At 44.2% G+C, this 26,583-nt stretch overlaps 1 protein-coding gene across 1 annotated transcript in view; it reads left to right on the top strand.

The window, feature by feature from the left end:
* LOC138590840 (AT-rich interactive domain-containing protein 1B-like) overlaps positions 1–26,583 on the top strand; it is a 195,261-nt gene that overhangs the window by 133,644 nt on the left and 35,034 nt on the right. The window contains exons 5-7 of the mRNA XM_069661234.1: positions 135–435; positions 15,214–15,300; positions 19,545–19,724. Of these exons, the coding sequence (XP_069517335.1) occupies positions 135–435; positions 15,214–15,300; positions 19,545–19,724 (568 nt within the window). The remainder of the gene's footprint in view (positions 1–134; positions 436–15,213; positions 15,301–19,544; positions 19,725–26,583) is intronic.

Genomic DNA, 26,583 nt, shown 5'->3' with positions numbered 1-26,583 from the left:
TCATATTTACCAGGAACGTTTTTATCTCTGCTTGAGCTCACGTTTTAAATTCGCCTCCTGCTGCCTGTCACTTCTAATCAAACGCTCGGGTGAGCTTCATAAATACTCACTGGACGTCCTCTCTTCTGTTCCAGGATCTGTCCGGCTCGATTGATGACCTCCCCACTGGGACGGAGGCCGGTCTGGGCTCAGCCGTCAGTGCCGGCGGCTCCTCCAGCAGCAGCAGCAGTAGCCAAGGGGAGCAGGCGGGGGCCGGCAACCAGGGACAGTCCCCCTTCTCCCCTCACGCTTCCCCCCACCTCCCCAGCCAGAGGAGCGGGCCCTCTCCCTCCCCAGTGGGCTCGCCTGCAGGCTCCACTCAGTCCCAGCAGTCACGATCAGGCTCGGGACCCATCTCTCCTGCCAGCGGACCCTCTGTCAACAACACGGCACCGGGTAAGGTTACCATTAGAGACTTTGTATGTGCACATGTATCTTTATAATGAGATTTTAACTTGATGAAAGGTGCAACTTGTATGATAACTTTATTAGTTTAATCACCACAAACAAATGAGACAATCACTGACAAGGTTTGTCATCGGAACCAGACACAACACCGCGTTTTACATCGTGTACCAGCGTGTTGGGTTCCCGGGGAAATTAGCAGAATTGCTTTATAGCTTAAAGGGAAATTACTTTGTGCCAGCAAACAATCACAACATAACCAGTCAGCGATGGCAGATGAAGTTCATTGTCTTTGACAGGTAATGAAAAAAGTTGCTGTGACATCACTGATTGTGGGCGGGGCTAGACATTATAGTTTCTTGTCCCTTGTTGTTCAACTTAAAGCATTTTTAAAGTCTGATCATTGGTAAACTTGTCGCTGCTGTAGACCTACCACAGTCATCACAGCCCCATTTCTACCTGACCTTTCCGTCTGTTTCTGCTATTTAAAGAGCTAAGCCTGATTTCATTTGTTTTTTAAATATGTGCATTTAAAGAGGATTTTAAAAAGGTCATGTGGAAAACTGACCCCCGATGCAGAATAAGTATACACGATTCTACAAATAACATTTAAATGTTCTGCATTATAAGGACGCCTTTGCATCACAGCTGCCTATAGCCAAACAGGCTAACAAATCTGTGTCTTAAAGGAGCAGTTCGCCCCTTGAAAAAGCCACTGTCAGTCAAAGCTGGTGTTCTCTGTAATCGATAGAAACAATAATATTTGAAATTGGCGCCATAACTGTGGAGACAGCTTGTGGATCCGCCCAATTTTACATTCCTACAACACCCAGCGTGCATTGCGCCTCTCCCTCTGAAAAGAATGGCCCAGCGAGAGACGCTGGAGTGAAATACTACTGTTTTCGCTGCAGACAATGGCTCAGATGACGAAAATCTACCGGTGGATCGTCTAAAAAATCTTCAGGTCTGCAGTCTACATTTCTAACCTGATGATTATGAAAGAGGCATGACATCAGAGGCGGGCATCCAGGAAGTGTAGTTAAGCAAGCTCACTGTGGCGGAGGTTTTCCAGGGCCCATCGGAGAAGCGGATAGCGTCCTCCAAAGGCACAGAGCAAAATTGCATAATGGCATTAGCTCCCCATAATAGCATGATCGGACTGAGGTTGAAAATCGGTGAACTGGCCCTTTGATCATATAATTACCCATAATGATATTTCCATGTAAATCTAACCTCTCAGACTTTGCTTGTTAGGTGAGCAGGCTCTGACCTCTTTTTAGAGCAGCCCAACAACATCCTGGTTTAATAGCATCTCTTTTTTTCCCCCTCATCTCCAACCCACCGTATAATCCTTCCAGATCAATTTTCATTGCCAGTTTGGACAGAGGCTGAGGCTGAGTGCACACTGCAGCAGAAGACCAAATAATATCAATCCCGCACGTCTAGACTTTGATATCTCTGGCCTATTTGAAATCCTAATTCAGACCGCCGCAGAATATTACAGCTTAGCGGCGAGCACTTCATGGAATATGTCTCATTCATTTTCTCCACACAGTTTTTGTCCTTGCATAGGAGGGATTTGTTAAGTCTTTGATCACGCTGTTGTAGAAACACGTCCCTACATTGCAGTGGAATTTTAATAAAGTCCATCTCCCCTCTACCTGTGGATTGCAAATGTTTCCAACATTTATGTGTCAGACAATATTTCCTCCCCGTTCTGTGTGTTAATGAATTGCGACTGACTGGTGATGCAGGACCTTCCATCTGATTTGTAGCCTTATCTAAGATATGGCAGCCCAAACAAGACACCAACAGGATTATCAGACAATGCATGGTGTGTCTGTCTGTCTCCGGAGGCCATAGCAGAGCGCATAACCATTTAGATAAACACTGAGCATTATAAACGAGTGTGGATTTGATTTGCCTCAGACAGGCGTGCCAATGTGTTTATGTGCACGCCGTTCCCGCCTGGCCTCCCCGTCATCCCCGCCACCTCCCCGCCCGGCTGCACGGCTGACCGGAGCAGCGGCGTGTCTCGGGCCTGTCACTCACTCTGACGAGGCGGGGCAAAATGTCTTGAGTGAGATCCTGACGCCAGCTCTTCCTCCTCCTCCTCCTTCCTCTCCTCGCAGCCGCTTACCAAAGTGATTGACGCTAATGAAAAACTGGGACAGTGGTTTTTCAGGCGCTCGTGCCAAGAATCATGACGAGAATCCGGAATGAGGCGGCAAAGACGAGAAGCGAAACCGATCGCTGGGACGTGATTAATAAGAAAATATTTTTAAATATTCCCCGTGCCAAATAAATGGTGATAAAGCGTGGAGCAGTGAGTAACATCTGGCATGTTTTAGCGGCTGTACTACAATCAGTTTGAATTAGATCAAGGAGCAGCCAACCTTAGAGAGACACGGGAGAACTAATGTGGTTAGCACACATGTGATTACTAACGCTCCACTTTCTAACACTTCATCACAAGTTAGGACACTTCTGTTAATGCTGTCGCTTTACTTTGGAACAAGTCAGTGAGGGGAGAGTGTGTGTGTGTGTGTGTGTGCGTTGTTCATTATGCAAACTAGTTGTGTGAACATCAGCGTCCTCCAAATAAAATAAAAGCAATAGAATAAGACAATCATTAATAAGCTATTTAATTAGTGTGAAAGTTTTGCAGCTTTTGTCTGCAGCAGTTTGAGCTCCAGTCAAAACAAAACATGTCTTGTGGCTGCAATGCATTCTGGTCCATTAAGGCTACTGTCAGTGCAGAAAGTGCACTTAATGAACTCTGCCCCTGGACTCACATCAAGATCTGTCCTTACACTGATAGCACATATTTCCCCCTTTTACTCGTCACTAGCTGTAATCTCTATTTACAGATTCTGTAGGCAGGGACGTGGGTTTTTGGGTACGGCAAGTGTTCTGTTTTCAGTTTGTAGTACGATTGTAGTCCGAGTAATATTTACCAATCATGTATCAACAGGTTGCTGTATGCAGAAAAAACAGTCCATGAGGAGAGCAAAAGCAGTCAAAATGTAATGCGCCGCACTGACATCCCGGCTCCCATCAGCAGCTATCTGTTGATTTACCTTCTTATTAATCTCTTTAAACAGACATCTGCATGCTAACAGCTAAAACTTGAGATAAATTCCCTTGACGTGGTGTCACACAAGCTGTTCAGTGTTCAGATTTCCCGACTTCCTCGAATGCATCAGAAATGATCAAGCCGACCTCCGTTCAACAAACGAGCATTTTAAAAGTCTTCTTCTCCTCTTGAGGACAGACCTGACAAAGCTTCATTTTTACTTTTTTCTAATCTGCATCATGATGTTGAAATTTCAGCACAGGTAAGACCCGTTAAAGTAAATCACAAGAAAAACAGTTTCTTTTTCTGTAAACAATGCAGCACGTGGAAAAGCGTTAATCGCTAACCCCTGGCTACACGCCCGGCGTGTTCACCGTAGTTCCCCAGAGGCTATTTCGTCGTCAGACTATAGCGGATGGGATTCGAGACTGCTGTCGCTGTGCGGTAAATGTCCCCGTATGATGTCACATCTGAGTAAAAATGTGTGTCTTTGGTGCCAAAGTGTTTAAGAATCTGACAACTGCCGACCATGTTTACAGTTATTATGCAAAAGTGCTTTAGAGGTAGAGGGGGTATTAAGAAATGTCATCACAAGCTTTCTAGAGCAGTCATTTTGTGTGTGCGCGTGTGTGTGTGTGTGTGTGTGTGTGTGTTTGTCTGTCACCGGTCAGCCTCACTCGCTGGAGTGATGCGACATGTCATACGGCTGAGCACTCCCGGGACACACGTTACCCTTGACAGCGGTCAGAGGAGAGCAATTTCATCATGTCATCCTTTCACCTGGCTGTCAAACACGCACGCACACACACAGATACACACACACACACACACACCAAAACACCAACCCAGAAGGCAGGTAAAGCATTTATACCAGCATGCAGTAACACATACCAGTTATTTTTAGGGGTTTTATGTGAAACATGTTTGTATGGTCACACATATAAATCACAGATATGCACTCACTTGCGAGGATGAGTGACAGTGTGTGTGTGTTTGTGTGCATGTGTGTGTGTGTGTGTGTGTGAGGGAGAGAGACAGAGAGGGAGACTGACACATTGCCAGCCTATCATACACCCATACACTCGCACAAATCTATCTTGTCGAAGCTCCACAGCACGCCTGTGATTCCCTCGTCTCCTCGCTGCTCCTCTTCTTCCTCCCTCATCTCTCTCTCTCTCTCTCTCTCTCTCTCTGTCTCTCCATGAAGCAAATCCAATACACTGTAACATTATCCGGGCCTCGCCTTGCTATTTGGATTCTCTCCCGGAGCCAAAAAGGCACACACAGGGCCAAATTGATTTTCCTGTTGCGCTAGATTTGTGACAGTCGAGCAGAAATCACATTGCTCAACCGCCAGCCTCCCCCTCCTCTTCCTCCACCTCGTATGCACACGCACAAAAACAGATTTCATACACACACACACCTCCTTCCTCCCAGTGTCTCTGAAGCAATTCAGAGCGTCCTCAAAATATTTTTCTCCTTCCATGAGACATCGGGGACGAGCAGACATTTGTCTCTCATCCGGATGGATTTGGGGGGCTGGGACTGCAGGCGTACCAGCTTCCATCACTGACTGCGAGCTGCTGGAGAGAGCTGAAGTCATCCAGTCAAAGTGCAGAAGGCAAAGTCCTGAAAAAGTAAAGCCTTCAGTGCTAAAGTTAGTCCCGTCCTTATTCTGATGTGTTTGTGTTCTGCTTTCCCCAACTCTGCCATCCCTGGATATTTCTAGCTGTAGATTACATAGTGTTTGCTGAGTTTGTACATGAGCCTGTTTGACAAGTCGTCCCGACGTTGACAGCCTGTCAGTGTGGCGTCACTTCCTACCAGCTTTAGTATGGCTGTCCCTAGAAGTGTGCAGAAGGCATATCAATTATTAGACGGAACCTGATACTAAATCAAACTTCACACGAACAGAGCGCAGGAACTCAGTTGTCATCCCTGCTGCTGATAGGATGGAGCTGATACGGCTGAGATATGCACATGTCGGCTGCTGTGCGATCCCACAACATATTTCAGAGTCAACAAAATAGACTGCGAGGAAATATTCTGCTATTTTTTCTGATCTAAAAGCAGTAAAAGTACAGTGGGAAGCAGGCTGTCGCTCCGTAATCACTTACAGATGTCGAACAGGTTTGAGATCTTTTATCTACGGAGGCCTTAGCTTTTGACCCCGTCTGCCTTGTACAGAAGCATACACAACACTCTCTCTACTCAATTATTTTTGTCCTTGTTCACAGAGAAACTGTTCTGCTTTTTATAGCTAGCAAAGACACTTTCCTACTGTTATCACTGAAGTGGTAGTATCAAAACCATTTGTTTTGTTAACAAGACTAGGTCGAAACCTAGTATGTGGCTGACCGCATCAGGTCAATGTGCACTTTTGTGGGCAATGTGTTACAAGGACTGTCCTTATGAGGGCAATGACAACGTGTTTGAAAGCAGGTGCACGCAGCGGATTTAGGTGAGGACAGCAGATGAGTGGAGGAGTAGCAGCCCCGCCTACTCCCCGAACAAAGTATCCAGAGCCGTATAGACAGAGAGTCGCGTCAGTGGAGGTCCAATATGCTCCATGATCTGCCATTGGGTTGTCACAACTCTCTCTCTCTACAGCTGTGAAAGTACCGTCACTCACTCAGTCAGTCAGTCAGTTACTCACTCAGTCACGTACAGACCCATGTGTAGGGCTGACCCTGGCGGTCAGCCAAAAATACTTGACCACTTAAACCATGTAGAAAATAACCAGCAACCTTGTGTCCCTGTCACCTTAACATTGTCTGTTTTTGGACTTGAGGACCATAAAAGCAAACTATGTTAGGTATTTTCAGATCTGGTCTACGGAAGCCCTTAGCGGACATGCATCCATACATTTTATCTACTCTGTTTTCCCGTAATATTTCTGGTCATTTTCTCGAGATCTGGACGTATTTGTCCCGTGATCTCAGGATAACAAAGCTGGTTTTCTCGTCATAACGGGATAATTTTCCGGCGATTTAGAAAACAAAGCAGGCTGGTCACTGATATCACAGACCACCACATACCATGCTGCCATTGCCCACACTAATGAGGTAGGTTAAGCCTGTTTCTATATTTGTTTTGTGCTTTTACAACTCTGGATATACGAGTTATCATCTTCTGACGTTATGGTGGTGTGGTGTCGTTAATTTGTGATAAATAAGTCGAGAACGTGAGAAAACAAGCAGAAATAACTCGTTATCACGGAAAAACACAGTAAATATAATGTATGGATGCATGTCTGCTAAGGGCTTCCGTACTGCTTGTGACTTTCATCTCTTGTGCACCTGTGTCCGTCTGCCTGCCTCACTTTCAGGGCCAAACTGCCGTTCCTTTCCACGTTGTGCTGCTGCTAATTGACACAGAGCACATCCACACTCCTCCATGACCCAGCTCGCACTGTCAGCCGCAGAAAATCACAAATACTCATCTCTACCTCTTCTCTCTCTTCTTCCATCTCCCCAAAGGTCCTCTGAGGTCCGGTTAACACTGCCTACTGCCCACCCCTCCCTCCCTTCCTCTTTCCCTCCCCCTCCTCGTCTCCCTCCTCTTCCATCTCTCCTCACCCCTACAAGTTTTTATTTTCTTTTTAAGAGGTGATTGGAGCTTGCGGGCGGGCGCTCGGGAGAGTTTAAGCCGCGTATCTGAGCTCCGCTTCAAGTGCTTCCAGGGTCTGGAAAAGGACAGAGAGGTCAGGGTGAGTGGAGGAGGGAGAGGGGAAGGGGGGATAGATAGAAGGTGGGAGACAGGGAGGGTGAGAAAGCCAGGTCTGTCCAGTTAGTTAGCTTAAGGCTCCTTCTTCAATAAACCAGTTTACATCCGCTCTCGTCCTTTACGTCGTCCCCGAGCCTCGCCGGTGGTTTGAATTCACTTTTTCATATCAGAAAATATATTTCCATCTCTAATTATGATAATGAGAAGCACAGATGTTACAAAACAATTTTGCAATAGTGCTGGTCTTTTTTTTCCATGCTGAGGTCAAAGGTCAAACACAGACGCCTGGAAGGAACTGGACCGATGACCTCCGATCAGGACGCTTTTAAAAACAACGACTAAACGACTTCCCCGATGAGACAGAAAAACACATTTACGAGCCGGAAAATATCGGACCACAAAGGAAGCCGCAGGGATTTTCTCAACCAAAACTTATATTTTCCCTCTGTTATCGCTGAAAGTTATTACAAGAAAGCAGTGGAGGAGGGTGTGAGGGTTTTTTATGCAAGTGTGTTTTTTGCCTTGTTGAGTGTATGGAGCCCAGCGAGTTTTCTAGTCACACCACTCCCTAAGAGGCTGCGTGGTGGGAACACTGCCTCTGGCTGTCCCTGTCCCTCTCTCTTTCTCTCATTATTTTTATCATGCTCGCTTTCTCTTCTGTTCCCTCTTGTGTCCCGTGTTCCCTCGTCCCCACCCTTTCCTCCCCATCTCCCGTTTGTCTCTGTTGCTTTCCCTCGCTCAGAGCGCCGCTGCGGTGCGGGCCTCCCACCGAGGAACAAGCCTGAATTTTCCATCCACATTTCTGCCTCTGTTCCTCCCTCTTATTTCGACACATCTCTCCTCCAGCTTTCTTTCTCCACTTCTGTCCTTCTTTTTCTTCCCTTCTTCATCCCCCCCCCCACCCATCAAACCAGCTCTCCCACATTCCCACATGCCCCTGTCTCTCCTCCTCCTGATGGCTGCTCGTGTTCGAAGTGCAACAGCAAAAAGCCCTCCCTGCAGACAATATATTCAAAAAGCACACCATCGGCCAAAACAGGGAAGGGAAAAAATGGCGGCGGCTTGCTGCGTTAGCCATTTAGAGAAATCCCATTCTAACTCTCTCCGACTGGAAAACCCTAACAGAGCCCTAACAGTGAGCAATTATTTTCCCTCCCAGACACCTATTTTCTTGCTTTCTCTCACTCCACAGTCTCTCTCTCTCCCCCGCATCCCGCTCGCTGTTTTTTAGCTTAAGCTGCAGTTTTGCTTTACTTACAGTTGCTACTCAGCATTGGAAGTAATGAGGATCTTGGGAGAGCGCTTGTTTTGCGAGCCACTGCAGGCCTGCGCTCGTCCCCTACAGGGAGAGTTAACTGGCATTAGCCCCCGGCTTGGAGAGGCATTGACTCGCACCCATTGAGATCTAAACCACCATTATTGGAGCCCGCTGTTTATCTGCCTCTTTCCCCTAAAGACACGGCAAGTAGGGGATATTACCTTGCTGTGTGTGTGTTGGGTGGTGCAGGTGTGTGTGCATTTACAGCCTAAGGGTTGTTTAAAGTGATGGTGCTGAAGCAGCCCTTTCTCTGTACTCTACACCGGTCTATTAGTACTCACCACCGTTACCTCACTTTAGCAAAAATGGGCCCCGCTGCTTTAGGGGAGCTGTGTGTGTCAGAAACAGTTAAGGAGTGTGCGTGTGTGTGTATGTGTGTTAATGTGTGTGTGCATGTAGGCAAGCAGAGGCATCGCTGCATCTTGGCATGTACACACGCACTGCTAATGCACATCTGCAACTTCCTTTCCATCAGCAATTAATAAAAAGTATTTTTATTGACTCTTAGGTTAACTTTTCTTCCCTGACATTACACACACATGCACACACACGCACTGTAGCTTCTCAGCTTAATATAACCAGGGCCCTGAAACAAAACAGAAATATGGCCACGAGTCCTCTCCCTCGGCTTTGAACTTCCTCGGCATTTGCGTTTGAAACCCTGATGAAAAAAAGCTTCAAAGACCACACTCGCTCTCTTCAAAGGAGACTCAGGGTTGCCTCGACAGTCCTCGCGGAAGAGAAATTTAAAAATGTGTATTGGGTTTTTAGCGAGAAGCATTATCTCCCAAAAACGCAATGAACTCCCATTACTTTTGGCCCTGCTGTCTTGTATCATGAGGAAAGAGTAGAAAATGGATGTGCTCGCTAAGTGCCTTTTTACAAAGAGGAAATTACAGTTATTTGACTCTTCAGCTGCGTTCCAAAAGAGCATCTTCCTTCGAGATATCTTCCGGTTTGCTCTCTGTAGTCACGCAGCATCTTTGTAAAACTCAATCATCGAAACATAAGATCTGTTCATCCATAGAGTCTAGTGGCCTCTGATTGGTCAGTGTTAAAGATAAACATTTGCACAGGTGCGCTCTCGTGAAGGAGCCGTGTTTGAAGACCTGAAATCACACATACAAATTCTGCAAAATGAGGTGTAACCAATATCAATTATAAATAAAAGCACCTCGTTTTTCACCAGTTTCCATTAAAATACATCGTTGTGATGTGAGTGGTAGGGATGTTTTTATTCAATCGTTCTCATTTGAGTGTATGTGTGTGTGTTTATATGTGTGCGCTCAGCTGGGCTTGTGGAGGTGTTAATTGCAGACAGCGGATCAAGATGCAAGCTGAGGGACAGGAAGATATTACCACTCCACCGATGGCCACATGTGCTAATTGTGTTATAGAGCACCTATGGGAATGCTAGCACTATTAGCAACAAACACAAAGAGGTCTTAACACTGAAACAAAGACTAGTTAAAGCTTGAAACATGAAAGCATACACAGTTAAAGAGGGGGTATTATGCTAGTTTCCCATTTTAATACATATATATAATGTTACAATGTTGGATGTTCATACTAAACGTGGGTGAAGTTTCAAATCTGTAGGTTAAAAGTATGTTGGAGTCATCGCCAGGCTTCTCAGCTCAGTCTGCTGGCTGCTGTGAACGCCAGGTTTCACAAACTTTGTGACGTCACAAAGTGCAGCCTATGCAGGCTTCAGAGAGTTGGCCAATCAGAATAAAGTGGGCTTTTTATACCCCTTTCCCACCAAAATTAGCGCGTTGACGCGGGTTTTTCGGGGAAGACCCGCTAATTTCCCATTGCCAGTGGAGTATACTCCCGTCGGTCTCTTTTCTGCTGCGTCACCGGCTGACATCACAAATGCGCCGGAAACAGGGTTAGTAAACAATAGTACGCACAAAGAACTTACATCATACTCTTTGGTAAGCAGCATGGAGGCCAGTGAAGATGTTTCGGTTAGGTCTTTATTATATCTATTACTCATTCAGTCTATTTATCAAAGTCGTAGCCGACAAATTTGGAACGATGTTCGAGCCCTGTTTGAATTTAATGCGCGTCATAGCAGCTCGCTGCAAAGGGGGCGGAGATTAGCGTGTCGACCCGGGTCTTGTTTTGCCATTTATGCCGATCGGAGCCGAGGCGATAATTACCTGGGTCTACTGCAGAATCATTTGACCTGGGACTGAATGCCGATTGTAGCCTTCCCCACTAAGTCTACCCACAAAAAAGTCGGGTGTTAGTGGGTTTTTTAACCAGTGGGAAAGGGGCTTTAAAGGGACAGAGCTGTTTGGGTCGTTTCAGCCAGAGGCTGTATGAGTTTCTTTAACTGTAAATTATGCTAAGCTAATCCATAGGTACCACAGAGTGAAATATGAAGCTTGAAATTAGCATAATACCCCACCTTTAAAGACTTAAAGACATCAAAATTGGCAAAAAAGAATGATCACAAATATTGTAACACTTTCCCTGTAGCACTTAAAAGCACTCAACTTTACATACAAATATCAAAAAACTGAAATAGATTTAGTTACATGAAATTCACGGAAATATTTAATACCCTTAAACATAGTATTGTGAATGTATTCCCTCAAAAAACATTTAAAAAGTACATAAACTGGCACAGCTGTTACAGACTGTTACATATGAGTTGCAGCCAGACAAGCTTACAAATGGACCGACACAAATATTAGTCAGTCAGAAGAAGAATACCAGTGCGGCGGAGGCATTTCCTTACCATTTATTTGTTTTACATTCTCATTCAGAAGCAAAGAGTCTCTGTTTTTCCGTGGACAAGAAAAGATATACAGTCAGCTCCTGCTGACATTTAGCTCTCTCTCTGTCTCTCAGCAGCAGGAGGAGAAGAACTGCACGTCAGAGATTCAGCGTATGAATTATTAATGGTACGGATTAAACGTGCCAGGACTCACTGTGGAGCCTGTTTGTTTTATTTGGACGTAATTATTTAATGGCACCTTGTTAAAAATGGTAGTGAGGAGAGGAGAGGGAGGAAGTGTGAAAATGTGAGAAGAGGCTTTTGTTTGGACAGTAATTGGTAGTGAAATAATTACCAAGTGTTCAGAGTCTCACTCGTTCATCGCAGAGGAAGAGGGAAGGAGGGCGAGGCCTTGTCAGACTCAACTAAACGACCACGCCTCTCTCATCTGTTTTTCAATTTCCTCTTTCTCAACAAGGATCTCTCTGTCTTCTCCTTCTTTCTCTCTCTGAGTCTGTCTCTCTCTTACACACACACACACACACACACACACAAACACACTCTTTGCATTAATCTCATCTCTTGTGACAATTTACATGGGTATGTGGAGAAAGTACTGGAGCATGGAGGGCACTGTTCCCTATTTGTACCTTCACACACACACACAGTACAAGCTGCTGCCACCACCACTCTGCCATCCAAACAAACAGAGTCTGACAGCATGGCTGGTGCCTGGCATGCATCCCTGCACACACACAAACACACATACACACACTGTGGCTCGCCTGCATGGTAGGGTCGAATTCCATAGTTTAAGGGTTCACTAAACTCCTGCTAGCGAACTTCATCCTCGCTGCCCATCCAGCCGTCTAAACCAGTGCTGCTGCTAAACATCCCTCCGGCAACAAGTGGCCATGACCCTCTACATCAGACTTTAGGCTCCTGCAGTCAGACACATAAACACAATCTACATAAGTAGTACAGTCAAGTGTGAATGTATGTACTGAAGCAGAACAAGCACACATGAGGGTGCACATGTAGCATTTTCAAACACACAGCTGCATACACACATACAGTATATACGGTGACTGAGAACACTTAATAAGGTACTGCACACAGTTATAATATTAGTAACTTGTACTCGAGTATCCTCCTGAGACCCAGAAAGATTAAAGTTTAAGAATTTTTGTAACTTTAAGATAAATTAAGTCTTTGGGATGAAAAAAACATTTTTCACAGTTTTCAAAAACACATTTTTTTATATATTTTATGGAATGTCGTTTATAGTGGACTTTGCATAGTAATTATTTTTCATGTTTCTTGTATCCTATTCTGCATCAGACCAAAACCCTGCAGCATCATCAGTACCATCTAAAACAATCATGGAAGCTAATTTAAATGCAAAGTGAGTTAGTTTGAACAGTGTAAACCTTTCTGCCAGTATTCTGAAAAATTTCCAACTTTTAGCAGTTTCAGTAATGCTTAGCAGATACACCAGATATCAATAAACAGGAACACAGCTTCCTTTTCAGGAAAAAGAATCATCTAATTAAAAGGCTACACTCACATTGACAAGGAAAAACGTATATCTAAAACGTGTACCCTAATCCAGGTTAATGTTTTTGGTCACGTGTTCTACACTCTACACTGCACAACACTCTGTTTCTACAATTCCTCATCTTCTGAAAGCTCAAAGTCAGAGTCTTTAACCACAATCTTGACACCTGTGATACCATTCATTTCAAACAGATTAAGTACAAAATGTTAAGGGGTTTAATTTTTGTGCATATCAGTAAAAAAACTGCTTTGTAAGTTAGTTAAAACCCTTTTTATCTAAAACATTTCAACTATATGCTTTAGAAACATCAGGTATATTTTTTATTACTTTAACTATTTGCTCCCATAAAATGTGGCTGCTGACATGGCAGCCATTTTGAAAGGGCAGAACTCCTGTAGTGAATGACACACACGTGCCCGAACAAATGATAGCTCATTGGAAAGGCCAGGATGTCCTCTACATGACACGACAGGTTTCAGCTCGATAGCTCATAAGGTTTTAGAAATATCCTTTGGACACTCATGTCCCCCACAGAGGACAAGAATGAATTACTGGGTCTTATGAGGGTATTACGGTTATTTATAAATACTTAATAATTCTGCTGCACTTCATTTATGCCATGCTAAATGAATTTCCATAGTGAGTGCTTTGAAAAGGTTTCTGCTACAGCTTTTGTAGTTTATCTTATTAACTTGTAGTTTTTTTCTTTTTTTTCTTTTTTTCTTTTTTTTTTGAGTTTTGCTACTTTTTCCGTCATGACTGGCACGTAGCAGCACTTAGCTTATCTTTTAGCATTAGCTTGCTGACGTTCCCCTTCCCTCCCGGCGCACAGTGACAGACTAACCAATGGAATATTCCCTCTTTGAAGCAGCGCCGCTGGATCTGTTCAAGTGTGAGGCAGGGGGTCTGTATGTTTGTATGTGTGTGAATATTTTCCTTCTTGTGTTTCCTTGTGTGTTTATTTATACATGTTTGTCCAATTACTTTTTACGTCTGTGTTTTGTGTGTGTGTGTGTGTGTGTGTGTGTGTTTGGTGTGTAGGCGTCCGGGTGTATGGAAATGTTGTTTATGCAGTTTTATGCAAAGCAATTATGTTGACTTAATTGGGTTTGTTTATGTGGAGAGTGTGCCACCTCCAGTCATGTATTAATGCTACCGTGGACAGACACATTACACACACACACATGCACGCACATACACCTCTCGAAGCAGCACCCTTTCTACTGTGTGATTGAATAATGTGAAGTGTTTCCTTTATAATAATGGATTTATATTCACTGTGACTTTTAAAGACACTGTGGCAGCAAAATAGTGTTAATGCAGCACTCCTGGACTTTATAATGTATTTACCTCAGGAAGCCATCACTTTAGGTGCAGAGTCCTTTTTCTATAGTGGCAAGTCAAATCACATACTGCAGTAAGAGTATGTGCTGACAATCAGCAGTGAACATGTACAGTTGAATAGCGTCAACATTTGTCTTTGTGTGCTGCATATCACTTTATTTAAGCACTGTTCATCCGCAGTAAATACAAGCAGTGCAGTTTGTCTTTCCCTCTCGTCGTCGTCTCAGGTCTGAATCCAAAGATAAAAGGTTAATTTGCCATCTCTCTTCTTCCTCTGGGCCAAATCAATTCACCATAGTCTCCGTCTGCCATCGTCCTAATCAGACTCTCAACTCGCTATTGGATTTCAATGGAACAGGCGCAGCCCAAAGACCTGCACAACCGCCGAATCAATGCACCTCAGATGGCTCTGGTTTTCTATAGGGGATCACTCTGGTTTTAGTGCTTACACAAGAAAGTGGCACAGGGTCCAACGACTTGATATGTCCTCTGGAAGTGCATTTGTCATTTAGCTGATAGTGAATCCCAAACAACTTCATGTATAGCGATCGAGCTGAACTCTCGGAGTGTCTGTAAAGGCCTCTGGCACTTCTGCTTAAAGTTTCAGAATCAAATCCAGGACAGCCTCAGTCAAAACAAAACCTTCAGCTCAATACGAGTTTCTCCTTGTTATTCTTTCAGCAGTCAAATGACAGAAAGGGTTTTGAACTATGAAACATCTGTGCCATTTCAGTCAACTCGAAGAGAAAGGAAAAAAGTGGTCCTTCAGTGCTTTATTGTTCCTGCAGCTTTCTTTCATTTTCAAGCAGGCAAGGCAGGCAATCAGGAAAAAATAAATCAATTTTCGATTGACCTCGCTTTCATGCAAAGAAGAGAATTCAATTCATGCAAAGCGTTTTTATTTTACTGTGACAGCTTTTGTTGCAAAGACAGGGTTGAACCTTTTTACCTCTGAAATGTGACAAGTCAGTGGAGTAACAAGTGGAATCTTCACGTCCTGACTTCCTGTTGTTGTGCAGGTTCCACTATGGCCCCGCAGAACACGGGGAATGGACCGGATGGAGGCCACCCACCAAACACTCGCTCCCCTATGGCTCAGGACAGAGGTATGTGTATGTGTGTGTGTTTGTGTGCATGTGCAAGCTTATCCACCTTATTCTTAGAGGTGCTGTTGTGGATAAAATGATGGGTGCAGCAGACCCAGCTAGAGGAATGATCGCACTCTTTGACTGATGCTTTGTGAACAGTTTTACTTCCCGTGAACTCGAGCCATAAATCCACAAACACACCGAAAGAGCTGTGTTGAACACAAGACAGAAAGAAAACAATCACAACACAAATACCATATTAAACATAAACAATAATACCTTGACACCATAAATATTTACAACATAAACACACAGATGATAAGTTTAAAAGCATTTAAATATGGAGTCCTTTAAGTTAATCTATGCAGTTCAAAACACAATGTACACACATTTAGCTGGTAAAACAACAGTGAAAAAATTATACCAGCAAAGATCACCCAAAATACAAACAATGTTAAACATAATATTAGCGCTACATAAGTTAGACAAACAAACCCAGCGTAAGCACGGGGTCTTACCAGCCTCTGCTAGCAAATATGTGGCATAAATGGGTAGCAAGAGTAATAATTAATAACTAATTAATATCAAAATATGTAACAATAATTCATAAGTGTGCTCATTTCATTCCGTCAACGCACAAGTCATTTTAAAACAGTCATTACAAAACGCATTACAATAATAAATCAGGAGACAACATGTTTGCCTTCCACAGGATTGCAGCTGCGCGGCTGCAAGATCGGCCTGGTCCTGCAGCACATGAGCACCCAGCTGTTTGTATGTGTACCTGACGCTGAAACTAAAACTCAGGCCCAGTGATGTGGGACTTTTGTAACGATCTGCCTAGACAGATGAGAACCCAAATGCACGACACCAGACTAGATATCAAAGTAAATATAAAATATTTATTTACAATCAAATCACAGAAACAAAAGACAATGAAAATATAATGATAACCTGAACTTACCCTGACATCAAACCTGACTACTATTAAACCAAAAAACACCTCATAAAACCTCATAAAAAAATGAAAAAACTTCAAGATGTTCAAGAAAACAAAATACCTTAATCAAATAAGGAACTAAAAGTCACTCTTAACAGAGGACCACCTGACTAAATATTCCAACAAAGAAAATCTCTAAGCTGACAAAAATCGCAAGAACAAAATAGTCTATTTTGGCTAGAACTCTCCCAGACCTTACTTGGAACAGGAACATGGAACATGGATTAAGGGAAATGCTGGGTCGACTGACATTGAGACAAGTACGAACTGGCACAGGACAAAGGGAGACGCCACTACTTAAACATGAGGAAGGGAATGACAGGTGAAACCGATTAGGGAGGGGCCAGACAATCACCAGACGCGGGAACACAGGTGCAGGAAGTAAAGTGATCTCAAACAAGAGGGAGACAGGGTTACTTTCAAAATAAAACATGAAAGAACGAGACAAAAATGGTAACTTAACTGAAGGAAAATGACGAGACATGATAACTTTAAGGCTCTGGCTGGGCTCTATGTCTGCTTTGAGATAGATGAGGTTGTGTCTCCCCTCCTTTAACAAAACGTGACCGACCTTGGAAGCACTGGTATGCCTCAGAGCTTTTGGAGTAGCAATGGAGTCAATGAAGTAGCAAAATATGCTAGTGTACCACTTCTTAAGGTTGTCCTCTCGTCCCTCGTTAGTAGAAGGGCAGCGGCATGATAATATTATCCTGTTTGAGGTGTAAAACATCGTGTTCCCACGTTTTATCTCCCGATTGCTTCAGAAAAGAGGATTAGCGTTAGCTGTTACCAAGGAAGATGCCTGTTCCAGCTCAGTGACAGACGCGGCAGTGGAAGTCGCATCCATAATTCACGCAAAGGATCATGGGGGCTAGGAATAAGGTGCTTATAATACAAGAGAAACATATCAACAGGTGCTCTAGCACGATTATACACAAACACACAAACCCAAGGTTTCAGCATCATCTTTGGCCAGCGAAGGTCATGGGGAAACCATGACAAATATGTAACAGTAAACATTCAGTCTATCTATCCAGGGCTTTGTTCGAGTCAGAATGTGTTTTCCTTTGATAAAGCCACTTCATTTCTGGCCACAACATGTTTCCAAAGGCTTGTAGCATGAATGCTAACCCACAGGCCACATGTGCTCGCCAAACGAGAAATTGTTTCCAGCAATTATGGCCACTTCTCGAGTACGACTAAAAACAGCAGAATTGCTAATTCCAAAGAACAAAAAATCAGCATCCACACAACATTGCAAAAAAACGAAAGACTGGGATGTAACCTTAATGGAATGACTGTGATGCTCCCACTCTATCACCCACTGAAGAGCAGTTAACATCAGAGAGAGACAGAGGGAGTGGATGGATGAAGATGGAGGGAGAGAGAGGGAGGCAGTGTAAAAGGTTATTTCCCAACATGATGAAATCAAGCTGGAGATTTAATGCTGCTCTCTAATGCCTGTAAACCTCCAGCCCTCCCCGGCCCAGTCCAGGAAAACACAGCGCCGGTTAACAGGGCTGGCTGTTGTTTTCGCTGTTTTGCTAGCTTGGATTAACCCCCCTCCTCCCGAACGCACACGCCCCACTTTGCTCAAGTGCCTGCCTCCCTAAGAGCCTCTCTCCACTTCATTTCCATAAATCCGCTGAATGTCCCTTTTTTCCCCCCCAGTGTCTCTCGCGTGCTTCGCCGGCTGCCTGTTGTTGTTGTCCGGCTGAGAGCTTCATTCGCTTTGCCAGAAGAGAAAAAAGTTTATGTGTGTGTGTGTGTGTGTGTGTGTGTTTACGTGTGTGTGGAGAGGGAACGAAGCAGAGAGAGAGAAATCCTTGAATGTGTTATTTGCTTTTAGCACTGTCTGCACAATGTTCCTCTCCTCATCCATTTTCCAGGCAATTTAAAGTGCGATATTACACACTGTAATTTTTTTCTCCTCCTCTCCAGAATCCCCTTACCCTAATGGAAGCAAAACATTACAATAATGTCCTCGCTCCTTAAACCCAGCACTCGCAGCCTAAGCACTTTCAGGCCCCAATCGCTCTTTCCCTCCGTTGCACTGTCTTTCCCTCCCACACACACTTTCTTTCTCACTGCCTCTCCCTCTGTCTCGGCTTCTTTCTTTTTCCTGCGTACACAAACACACACACACAGCGTTTACTGCTCTCTTTGGCTGTTATCTCCCCCCACACACTCAGGAACACAAATATGTTCACGCGTGTATGTGCACAAAAGCATATAGTGAACAACACATTTTTTAAACTCCATACTCTCTCCCACATTTTCTCCTGCTCTCTTAGCAGAAAGAAAGAATTATACAAGTGTCAACTTGCAATTTCCAACCCAGTCGTTGCCCTAAACCCCGAACTCGCTACAGAGCCAGTGTGTGCGCGCTCGTTCAACAAAGCGGATAGCTATCAAAGTTTACAGCCGAGCGGGCCCAATCTATTCACACCTAATCTGCAAAACTGAATCCCCCCTAACACACACACACATGCGCACACACCCACTCCTCTTCCCTCAATGGCCGTTCAGCGACCTTTCCTCATTCGTGGTGGATTGGGAGACCTTTCTGTGGATTTTAAAAATGAACAGGACGGTTTGAAAGAGCGAAGCCCAAGCGAGAATCGCTCCAAATGTCAATTTGAATGGTGGAGGCGAGTTAGGGCCTGAGAGGCTTTGACACATCTATTGACAGAACGGCTTAGAATAACATAGTAGTCATGGTCAAATCAACGGCTTATTCAGTGGAGAGTGGAGCACAGCTCTTTCTTTTTTTTTCACTTAATTGTATCCAGTCGTTCATGCATACACACAGACAAACACATGGACTCAGCTTTTAAAGATATACATACGTCTTTAAGGCCCGACTACACTTGACCGCAGCTTTTTCTCCTGGTAAAATACACTGAACCTGCTGTTTGTGTTTATTTGTGCTCAGGGTTTCTCTTACATGTCAGCCTGTCCTTTTCGTGCATGTGTTGTCTAATACCAGCTCAATGCTGTATTACTCACTGATGTGTATCTACGAGTAACAGGAGCCAATGCCAAGGTAACAGATAAGGGCTTTCATCAAAAGGCAGGGACTCTTTACATGAGGAAATTGAATGGATATCCACATTTGTTGAGCTTAATGACTGTGCTCAACCCCTCAGTCAACATTTGATTACACTGAGCCAGAACATTCACTGCTGAAGAGCTCTTTGTGTTTCGTGCATTTAGCATTTGAGTGTCGACGTTGCTTTTTATGTCTATTTTTGTGTTTCAGGGTTCATGTCCAACATGCAGAGGAACCAGGCCAGCTCGCAGTTTGCTCCTCCTCAGTCTGGGCCTCCCATGTCCCCCCACCCCTCACCTGGGGGCACATTGTATCCGGGGATGGGTCCCTACTCCCAGACTGGCCCCTCGGGCCCTTATGGACCTCAAGGATCACAGTATGGACACCAAGGTTAGAGGCTGTCTGCCTTTATGGCCATAAAACAAACATTACTTAAACACACATTAATACCCCTTTCCCACCGAAATTAACGCGTTGATGCAGGTTTTTCAGACCCGGGAAGACCCGCTTATAGACGCTCATTGTCTCTTTTCCCATTGCCAGTGAAGTATACTCCTGTCGGTCTCTTTTCTGCTGCGTCACCGACAAGGTTAGTAAACAGTGAAGATGTTACGGTGGTTAGGTCTTCATTGTATCTATTACTCATTCAGTCTGTGTATCAAACTCGGCGTTGACAAATTTGGAACGATGTTCGAGCGCTGCTTGGATGGAGACGGGCGGAATTTTTACCTGAAGGAGTCGTAGAAGTTACCAAGGGAGCATGGCATCGCGCCGGAGAGGGGGCAACTCGGGTTTTGTGTCCCCATCAGTGCCAATTGGAGCCGAGGCGATAATTACCCGGGTCTACTGCAGTCATTTGACCCGGGTCTGAATGTTAATTGTATGCCGATTTCCCATCAAGCAAAAAAAACGGTTGTTCCTGGTTGTTAGCGGGTTTTTTGACCAGTGGGAAAGCAGCTTAAGACATTGGTGAAATTAGTCTTGAATGAACAAATATGCTCCTGAAAGATTCACCCTTTAACTAAACCAAGGAGTAAAACTTAAATGCCCCGGGCACAACAGGAAATGATGCAGCAAAAGTCATAGAAGCTTTGCGAACAAGAGAAAAATCAGAGGACTGGTTCAGAAACTACGCTAGGGGGCGCTGGTTTAGCTCAGTTGGTAGAGCAGGCGCCCCATATACAGAGGCTTCAGTCCTCGTCGCACTGATCGCAGGTTCGACTCCCGGTCTGCTGATCATTTGGTGCATGTCAGCCCCCACGCTCTACTCCCCACATTTCCTGTCTCTCTTCAGCTTTCCTATCGAATAAAGGCAAAAAGCCAAAAAAATAATCTTTAAAAAAAAAAAAGAAACTACGCTAGCTGTCTAGCTACCGCTAACCTGGTAGCAGGCCAGGAATATGCTAGGCTAGTCAATCCCCGCAAACTTATTTCTGTTTTCTCTTTGTTCCATTTATTGCCCCGTGGCATAATTTCAAATAAGTATACATCATTTATTAATGAGATTTATCAAAAGGGGGAGGTTCGGACCATCAACCCCTGTCTCATAACTATCTGGAAAACTGTCCTCTCTTGTTGAGCAGTTTATGCATCAACACAGGAGCGTTGAATAAAACTGGATGGTTCAACCCAGCATATACCTTAACACAGCTTCAGACATTTTGGACTTCATGGTGGTCTGTTCCCTTCAAGGTCAGCTTTGTCAATAAGCCTGGCATAGGTAAATGGTGCAAATTAGCATGTAAAGGCTCACAAAGGTTTAAGTCTTTGCTTAAATTCATGCAAATTTACTTCATGCCATCAGCAAAATCACTTTTCTGCAAACATTGTGCCTGTTAAATGCTGGAGCAACCAGGACTTTATCACGCAGTCGTTTCAATAATAATAGATTTAGCAGCACATCTCTTTGATTATGCTCCACATTGTGTTTACTTAATTGTTAGTTTAGACAACTTAATCTATGAAATTTAGGCACAGAACAAAAAGGCTGATCTTGAATTTTTGGGTTTTGGGAAGTCCATCCACCCTGAACTCCAGCACGTACCTTTAAGCAGCAGTGTGTCTCGTGGCTCTAATGAGACATTTAGTCCTTGAAGTCAGGCTCGCTGAAACAACACAAAACTCCTGTCACTCTTTGTTAGAAACAAAGGACGTAACTTTCAGGCACACTTTGAGAAAGACATCTGAAAAACCAAAAGTGAGAGAATTTAATTTCCCAAAAGCTGCGCCTCCTTTCAAGCTTTATGATGAATTAGCAATTAAGACAAACACTGACAGGCCTTGTGTTGCCTTCCTGCGTCGACTCTTACCTGACATCAGATTTGTTGAACAGCTTCTGCTTTCTGACTTGTCTTATTGGAGCGATGAATGCTGCATGCATCATTCATTCAGAGGGGTTGTAGAGGAGTTTGGCCTCAGATGGGAGAGCCACATTTGTCTTTTTTGATGAATGTCGGCCCCCGTTTCGCAGTCACACTGGGCCTTGACATCAGTGCCATTGGTTTCAAAGAGTTTGCTAATGAGCATTACAAAAAGACTCATTTTGAAAGACATATCCGCTCTCTGTTTCTGTCTCTAACTCTATTTCTTTCTACAACTCCCATACACACACACACAGATACAGTCTTCTATGTAAGAGGTGGGTCCCACAGCGGGCATTAAAAACCACACTTTCTGAGGGTGTGACTCTGAGAATATTCATGAGACACTTGAACCCTGGACGGACCTCCTGCCCTGCTCATGATAAGATTATGAGGTAGCTCCAGACTCACATGGCAGACTGACACGTCGTGAGGTTTATCCACTGAATGAAGATGTCCAATCCTGTCGTCAGGCTGAATGTTTCAATAGCCATTTTTACACTGCCAGTTCAAGGCGGGATTATTACGCCTTTGTTACGTTCTGTCTTCTATGTAGAACACATGGAGGCGTAATGGTGGGGCGAAGTCATTCCGTCTCTGAGCCGGCATCGGAGGTAGTAACAGAGGTGAAACGGTGTCTGTGTAAACTGCAGAGCTGGTAGGGCGGAACAGCGCCGTGTGTGTGTATTTGAAGTAGGGATGCACCGATACCACTTTTTTTCAGACCAAGTACAAGTACTTACATTTGGGTACTCGCCGATCCCGAGTACTGATTTGAGTAGTTAATAATATCATTACAGTTCTCATAATGACTTTAGAAACATGTCTAATTTTCATCAGATTTTCCTCACTTTCTGACTGTAACAAAGTAAATCAATGGAATGATGCAACTGCAACTGTTGCTGACATTTTAACACTAAACTTTGCTTCTCCGCCTACCTGACGGGAGGCTAATGTCAAGCTGTAAAGTGGTATTCGGGTATGGTACTTGTCATAGTTTTACGAGTAAGAGTACGAGTACTTCCTACCTCCTCCTTCCTACCTCTGTATCAGCACGCGCTGTTTGTTTACGCCTTACGCACGTTTTGCTTCCGCAACGCCGGAACGAGATGTAAAAACACACACTGGGGCGGCTTTACGCCGCCATTGCGTGGTCCAATGTAGAATGACGAAGGTGGCATGAGGACGGAGCTTCGTTACGCTGCTGAGGCAGAACCGCAGTTTAATAAAGGCTAATGTGAGCCTCACTGAAAAGGGGCAAGTGTTTTTAAAGTCCACTCAGCCATGGTAACAGCTGTTAGATGCACGTTTTATCTGACATACGCAGGGTTACTCTAGTCTAAGTGTGACGCTTATCTTACCAGTATGTACACAATGCAAACATAAGCGAATTCACCACTCATCAACCATCAATCCAAGATTAAAACAAATGAATAAATAATCACAGATTCCAGTTAATTTTGGGAAAACAAAGTTTGGATCACTCTCGATAATTAAGAATTCTCCACACGCTTGTTTTCTCCAACGTACGACTCCCGGCCATCCAACAAACGTTGACATCTGCTGTTGTACTTCATTTCCTGCCTTTGGCGAGACACCAGACGAAACATTATGGTGTTTTTTGGTAAATGTGTGTTTTAATGTGTCACCTTGATAAATGCGCCCATCCGTGCGTGTGTTTCTCCAAAATTGCGGTCTCTCCCTCGCATTTATTAATGTTGATTAATAGCCCTAATGCATGTGGTATTTGGTCTCCCTTCTCCACCCACTCCTATCTCTTAATGTGACTTGGGCTTGGCTGACAGCCCAGTAAGCAGACAGAAAAAGAGGAATAAAGTAAGCAGAGAGCGACAGCGAGGCGGACTTGCCTCCGAAAAGCTCTGGAGGCAGATGAGCGTGAAATCTCACTCGGATGACAGGAGAGATGTTCCCGTCAGAAACAGAGAGAACAGCTCAGGCCCGCTGTCTGCTCGTCACACACATATTCAGTTTATATATGTGTATGTATACTCTCATTCAAATTTAATACACTTGCAACTGACCTGCATCTGTCCTGCTTTAGCGCTTCAGGATATTTTCAGACAGCAGCGCAGCAAGCTGTGCAAGATAGGGCTCCTTCAACGGCTACATTTGTGTGTTCGCAGAGAACTTTCAAGAACAAAATACACATAAATATAGATTCTCTGTCTTTTACTGCCTGCTGTCTACATCTCACAGTTTAATAGATACAACCCTGCTAAACCCTACTTTCATATAATGCTCAGTTTTTAAGGAATGGTTTTAAAGAGGTGTTGATTTTTACATATTAGTCATTTTTGAAGCTTTAGCGTAGAGTGCTGTTTTATTTTTTTTATGTGTTTGAAATATATGTGAGGAGACTTCTGCCTTGGCCAGGTCAGTTCTTTGCCAGATGTTGCTTTGCAAAGTTTACCCTGGTTAAAGTTTGTTATTGGACCATTCGGCTTTTCTGGCAAAAGTTTTCTGCATCATTAACATAATGATGTTACTGAATAAATGACGAGGCTTCGTTTTAACTTTCGAATCATAGACTGTATGAAAAAATGGACGACATGGCAAGACGTGAATCCAAAACATGTTGAGCGCCCCCTGCTGACTGGCTGCAGTATAGGTCATAAAGCCCGCCTCCTCCATGTTAACAGATGGGACATGAGTCAAACTATAAAATCAAAATACACGCCAAATAAATGTTTCTCAAACATGGTTTCTGTCATTATAGCTAGTTATTATCATGCTAATTTACGTCCAAGTGTTAATTTTTCTGACAAGTTTATTTTTGATTAGTTATTTGATGCTGTCAAAATGATGATTGACAGCTCTGTTGACAAATACGGCTCATGCAGCCGATCTGTTCTGGATTAGCAGAGTGGAGGACAAACGGTGAGAGGAAACGTGACTAAAACAATCACTACAGTCATTGAAGTTTCCATATCTGTGAACGTCTGCTTCAGACCAACACAAGAGGCTGTTTTGCTGTTAAACACGCCGACATGCGGGATCATTGCTGGTTTTACTGGTAAGTTAAGTGTGTGTTTTGGTTAGCAGAAGTGGCTACGGCGGCTCCACTTGCCGATCTCTACTGCACAACTCTGGCTCCAAATGACGTCACCATCGAAAGATGGCAGGGCCTATCACGGAGGCTATTTTGGCATCAATTCTGTAAAATGAGAGCAGATGAGACGCGTCCATCTATATATACATCATTGGTTCGACCAAAGCCTTGCCCGAATGTAAAATACATTGAAAGGCTGCTTCCAACTGTTACATTAAATATTCATATATTAAAAAGATATATATATCAACCAGAAATATGAAACCTTTCTTCCAACACCATCAGGACAGGAAACCAAACAACTCCATGACTCCAGGGCATAGTCAGGGCCCCGTTTCTATGTGGGCCAATCATGAGCCTCTGTAGGGTTAACAGTGCAGACAGCTGCTGGTCATTGTTCCTTCTGACAGCTCCATCTGCTTCTCTTCCGTCTCCCTAGCGCAGTTACAAATTAGCCAGCCATTAGCTAACACAGAAACGCACTTCCAAGTTTCTGAACTCTGTCCTAATGTTTTCTTTGGCCTGTCTGCCTGTGCAGGGAGAACCGAGATCTTGTGCCTTAAAGTTGTTTTTCCGTGCGAGAACTGTCTGGCTTTGTGTAACTATAAAGGCTGCAGCACGGCTCTTTTATCAGGAGCAAAGAAGTGAATGCAGCTTGTGTCATAAGCTCCTTCCAACATGCAGTTATGGTGATACATGACTGCGGGAGAATGAGGTCCTTCCACAAACAATACTAAAATATTTAGAAGTTATTTCCAGAGATCTTTGATTAGAAAAGTCTGCTTCCTTGACCCAAGCCAACGATTTCCTCACAGACTGATGTACAGTGAAAACTCTGCCAAAGCTTGTCCCCTTTGCTCCTTTCTCACTGTCAGAATAAGAGCTCTTACAGTGAGTGGACTGCCCGGTATTTGTGAAAAATATTAAAGCTGCTAAATGTTTATGGCTGTCCTTTAAAAGCCCTCTTTACTGAAGATAAACTGATCTCATACTGTGTGTTATTATCAGGCTCCCCAGGACTCAAATGACTCCAGCAGCTGTTTTAAAGACATGCATGTGGACATGGTACCGGGCCAGCACGTTGAGAACAGTGGACACAGACAGGCAGGGGAGGCGGAGGTTTTCAGGCCATTACAGGAAAGAGATTTTGAGTCTGTCTCAGCTCTGCTCTCTCTCCCACCCATCGCATAGCTCCCTCCACCCCCTCCCACCCCCCTCGAGGGGTTAAGCACTCTGCTAGTAATGACCATGCTTCAGACAGCACTTTTAAGCCTTGGTGCCTTGCTGGAGCTGCGGTGTAATTCAGCCAAAAAAGCCAGCGCCCGGGGGAGGGAGTGGACTTTTTCGGAGGAAATTGACAGTGTGTGGAGCTCGGCAGCCCCAAGGCGAACCTCGGCCCTGGCTCAGACGCCCTGCTGGGGAAGGTGCTGAGGTGGCTGGGCGAGGACGTGGGGGCCTCTGGCAAGAGAAGACGCTGCAAAAAAACTATCCAAACCAGCAAGTTATATATGTATGCTGCAGTCTGATACTGGGGCTGAAAACAACAAGATACGAAGCAATAAAAATTAGACTTTCAGTACAAGACGGTTAAACTCTGCGCTCCTGAATGGGAAGGGAAATAAAGAAGTTGGTGTTTGAAGGAAAATGAGAACCAGGGTGTTCCAAACATTTCCATCTTGCCCACGTACCCAACTGAAAGTCATCCTTACCACTACCACGTCCACAGAAAAAAAGTAAAAGAAAAATGCTGTTATTCATTTCTTTTATTTGTGTTCAGCCACATGTGGACATGGACAGCCTGCCCTGCTCCTGTCCTTGG

Source organism: Semicossyphus pulcher, unplaced genomic scaffold (assembly GCF_022749685.1).
Source record: "Semicossyphus pulcher isolate SPU_LCO1_2020_fin unplaced genomic scaffold, fSemPul1.0.p SCAF_14, whole genome shotgun sequence".
NCBI lineage: Eukaryota > Metazoa > Chordata > Actinopteri > Labriformes > Labridae > Semicossyphus > Semicossyphus pulcher.
Note: the sequence above shows the minus strand (reverse complement) of the source record. Positions and strands in the feature narration are given on the sequence as shown.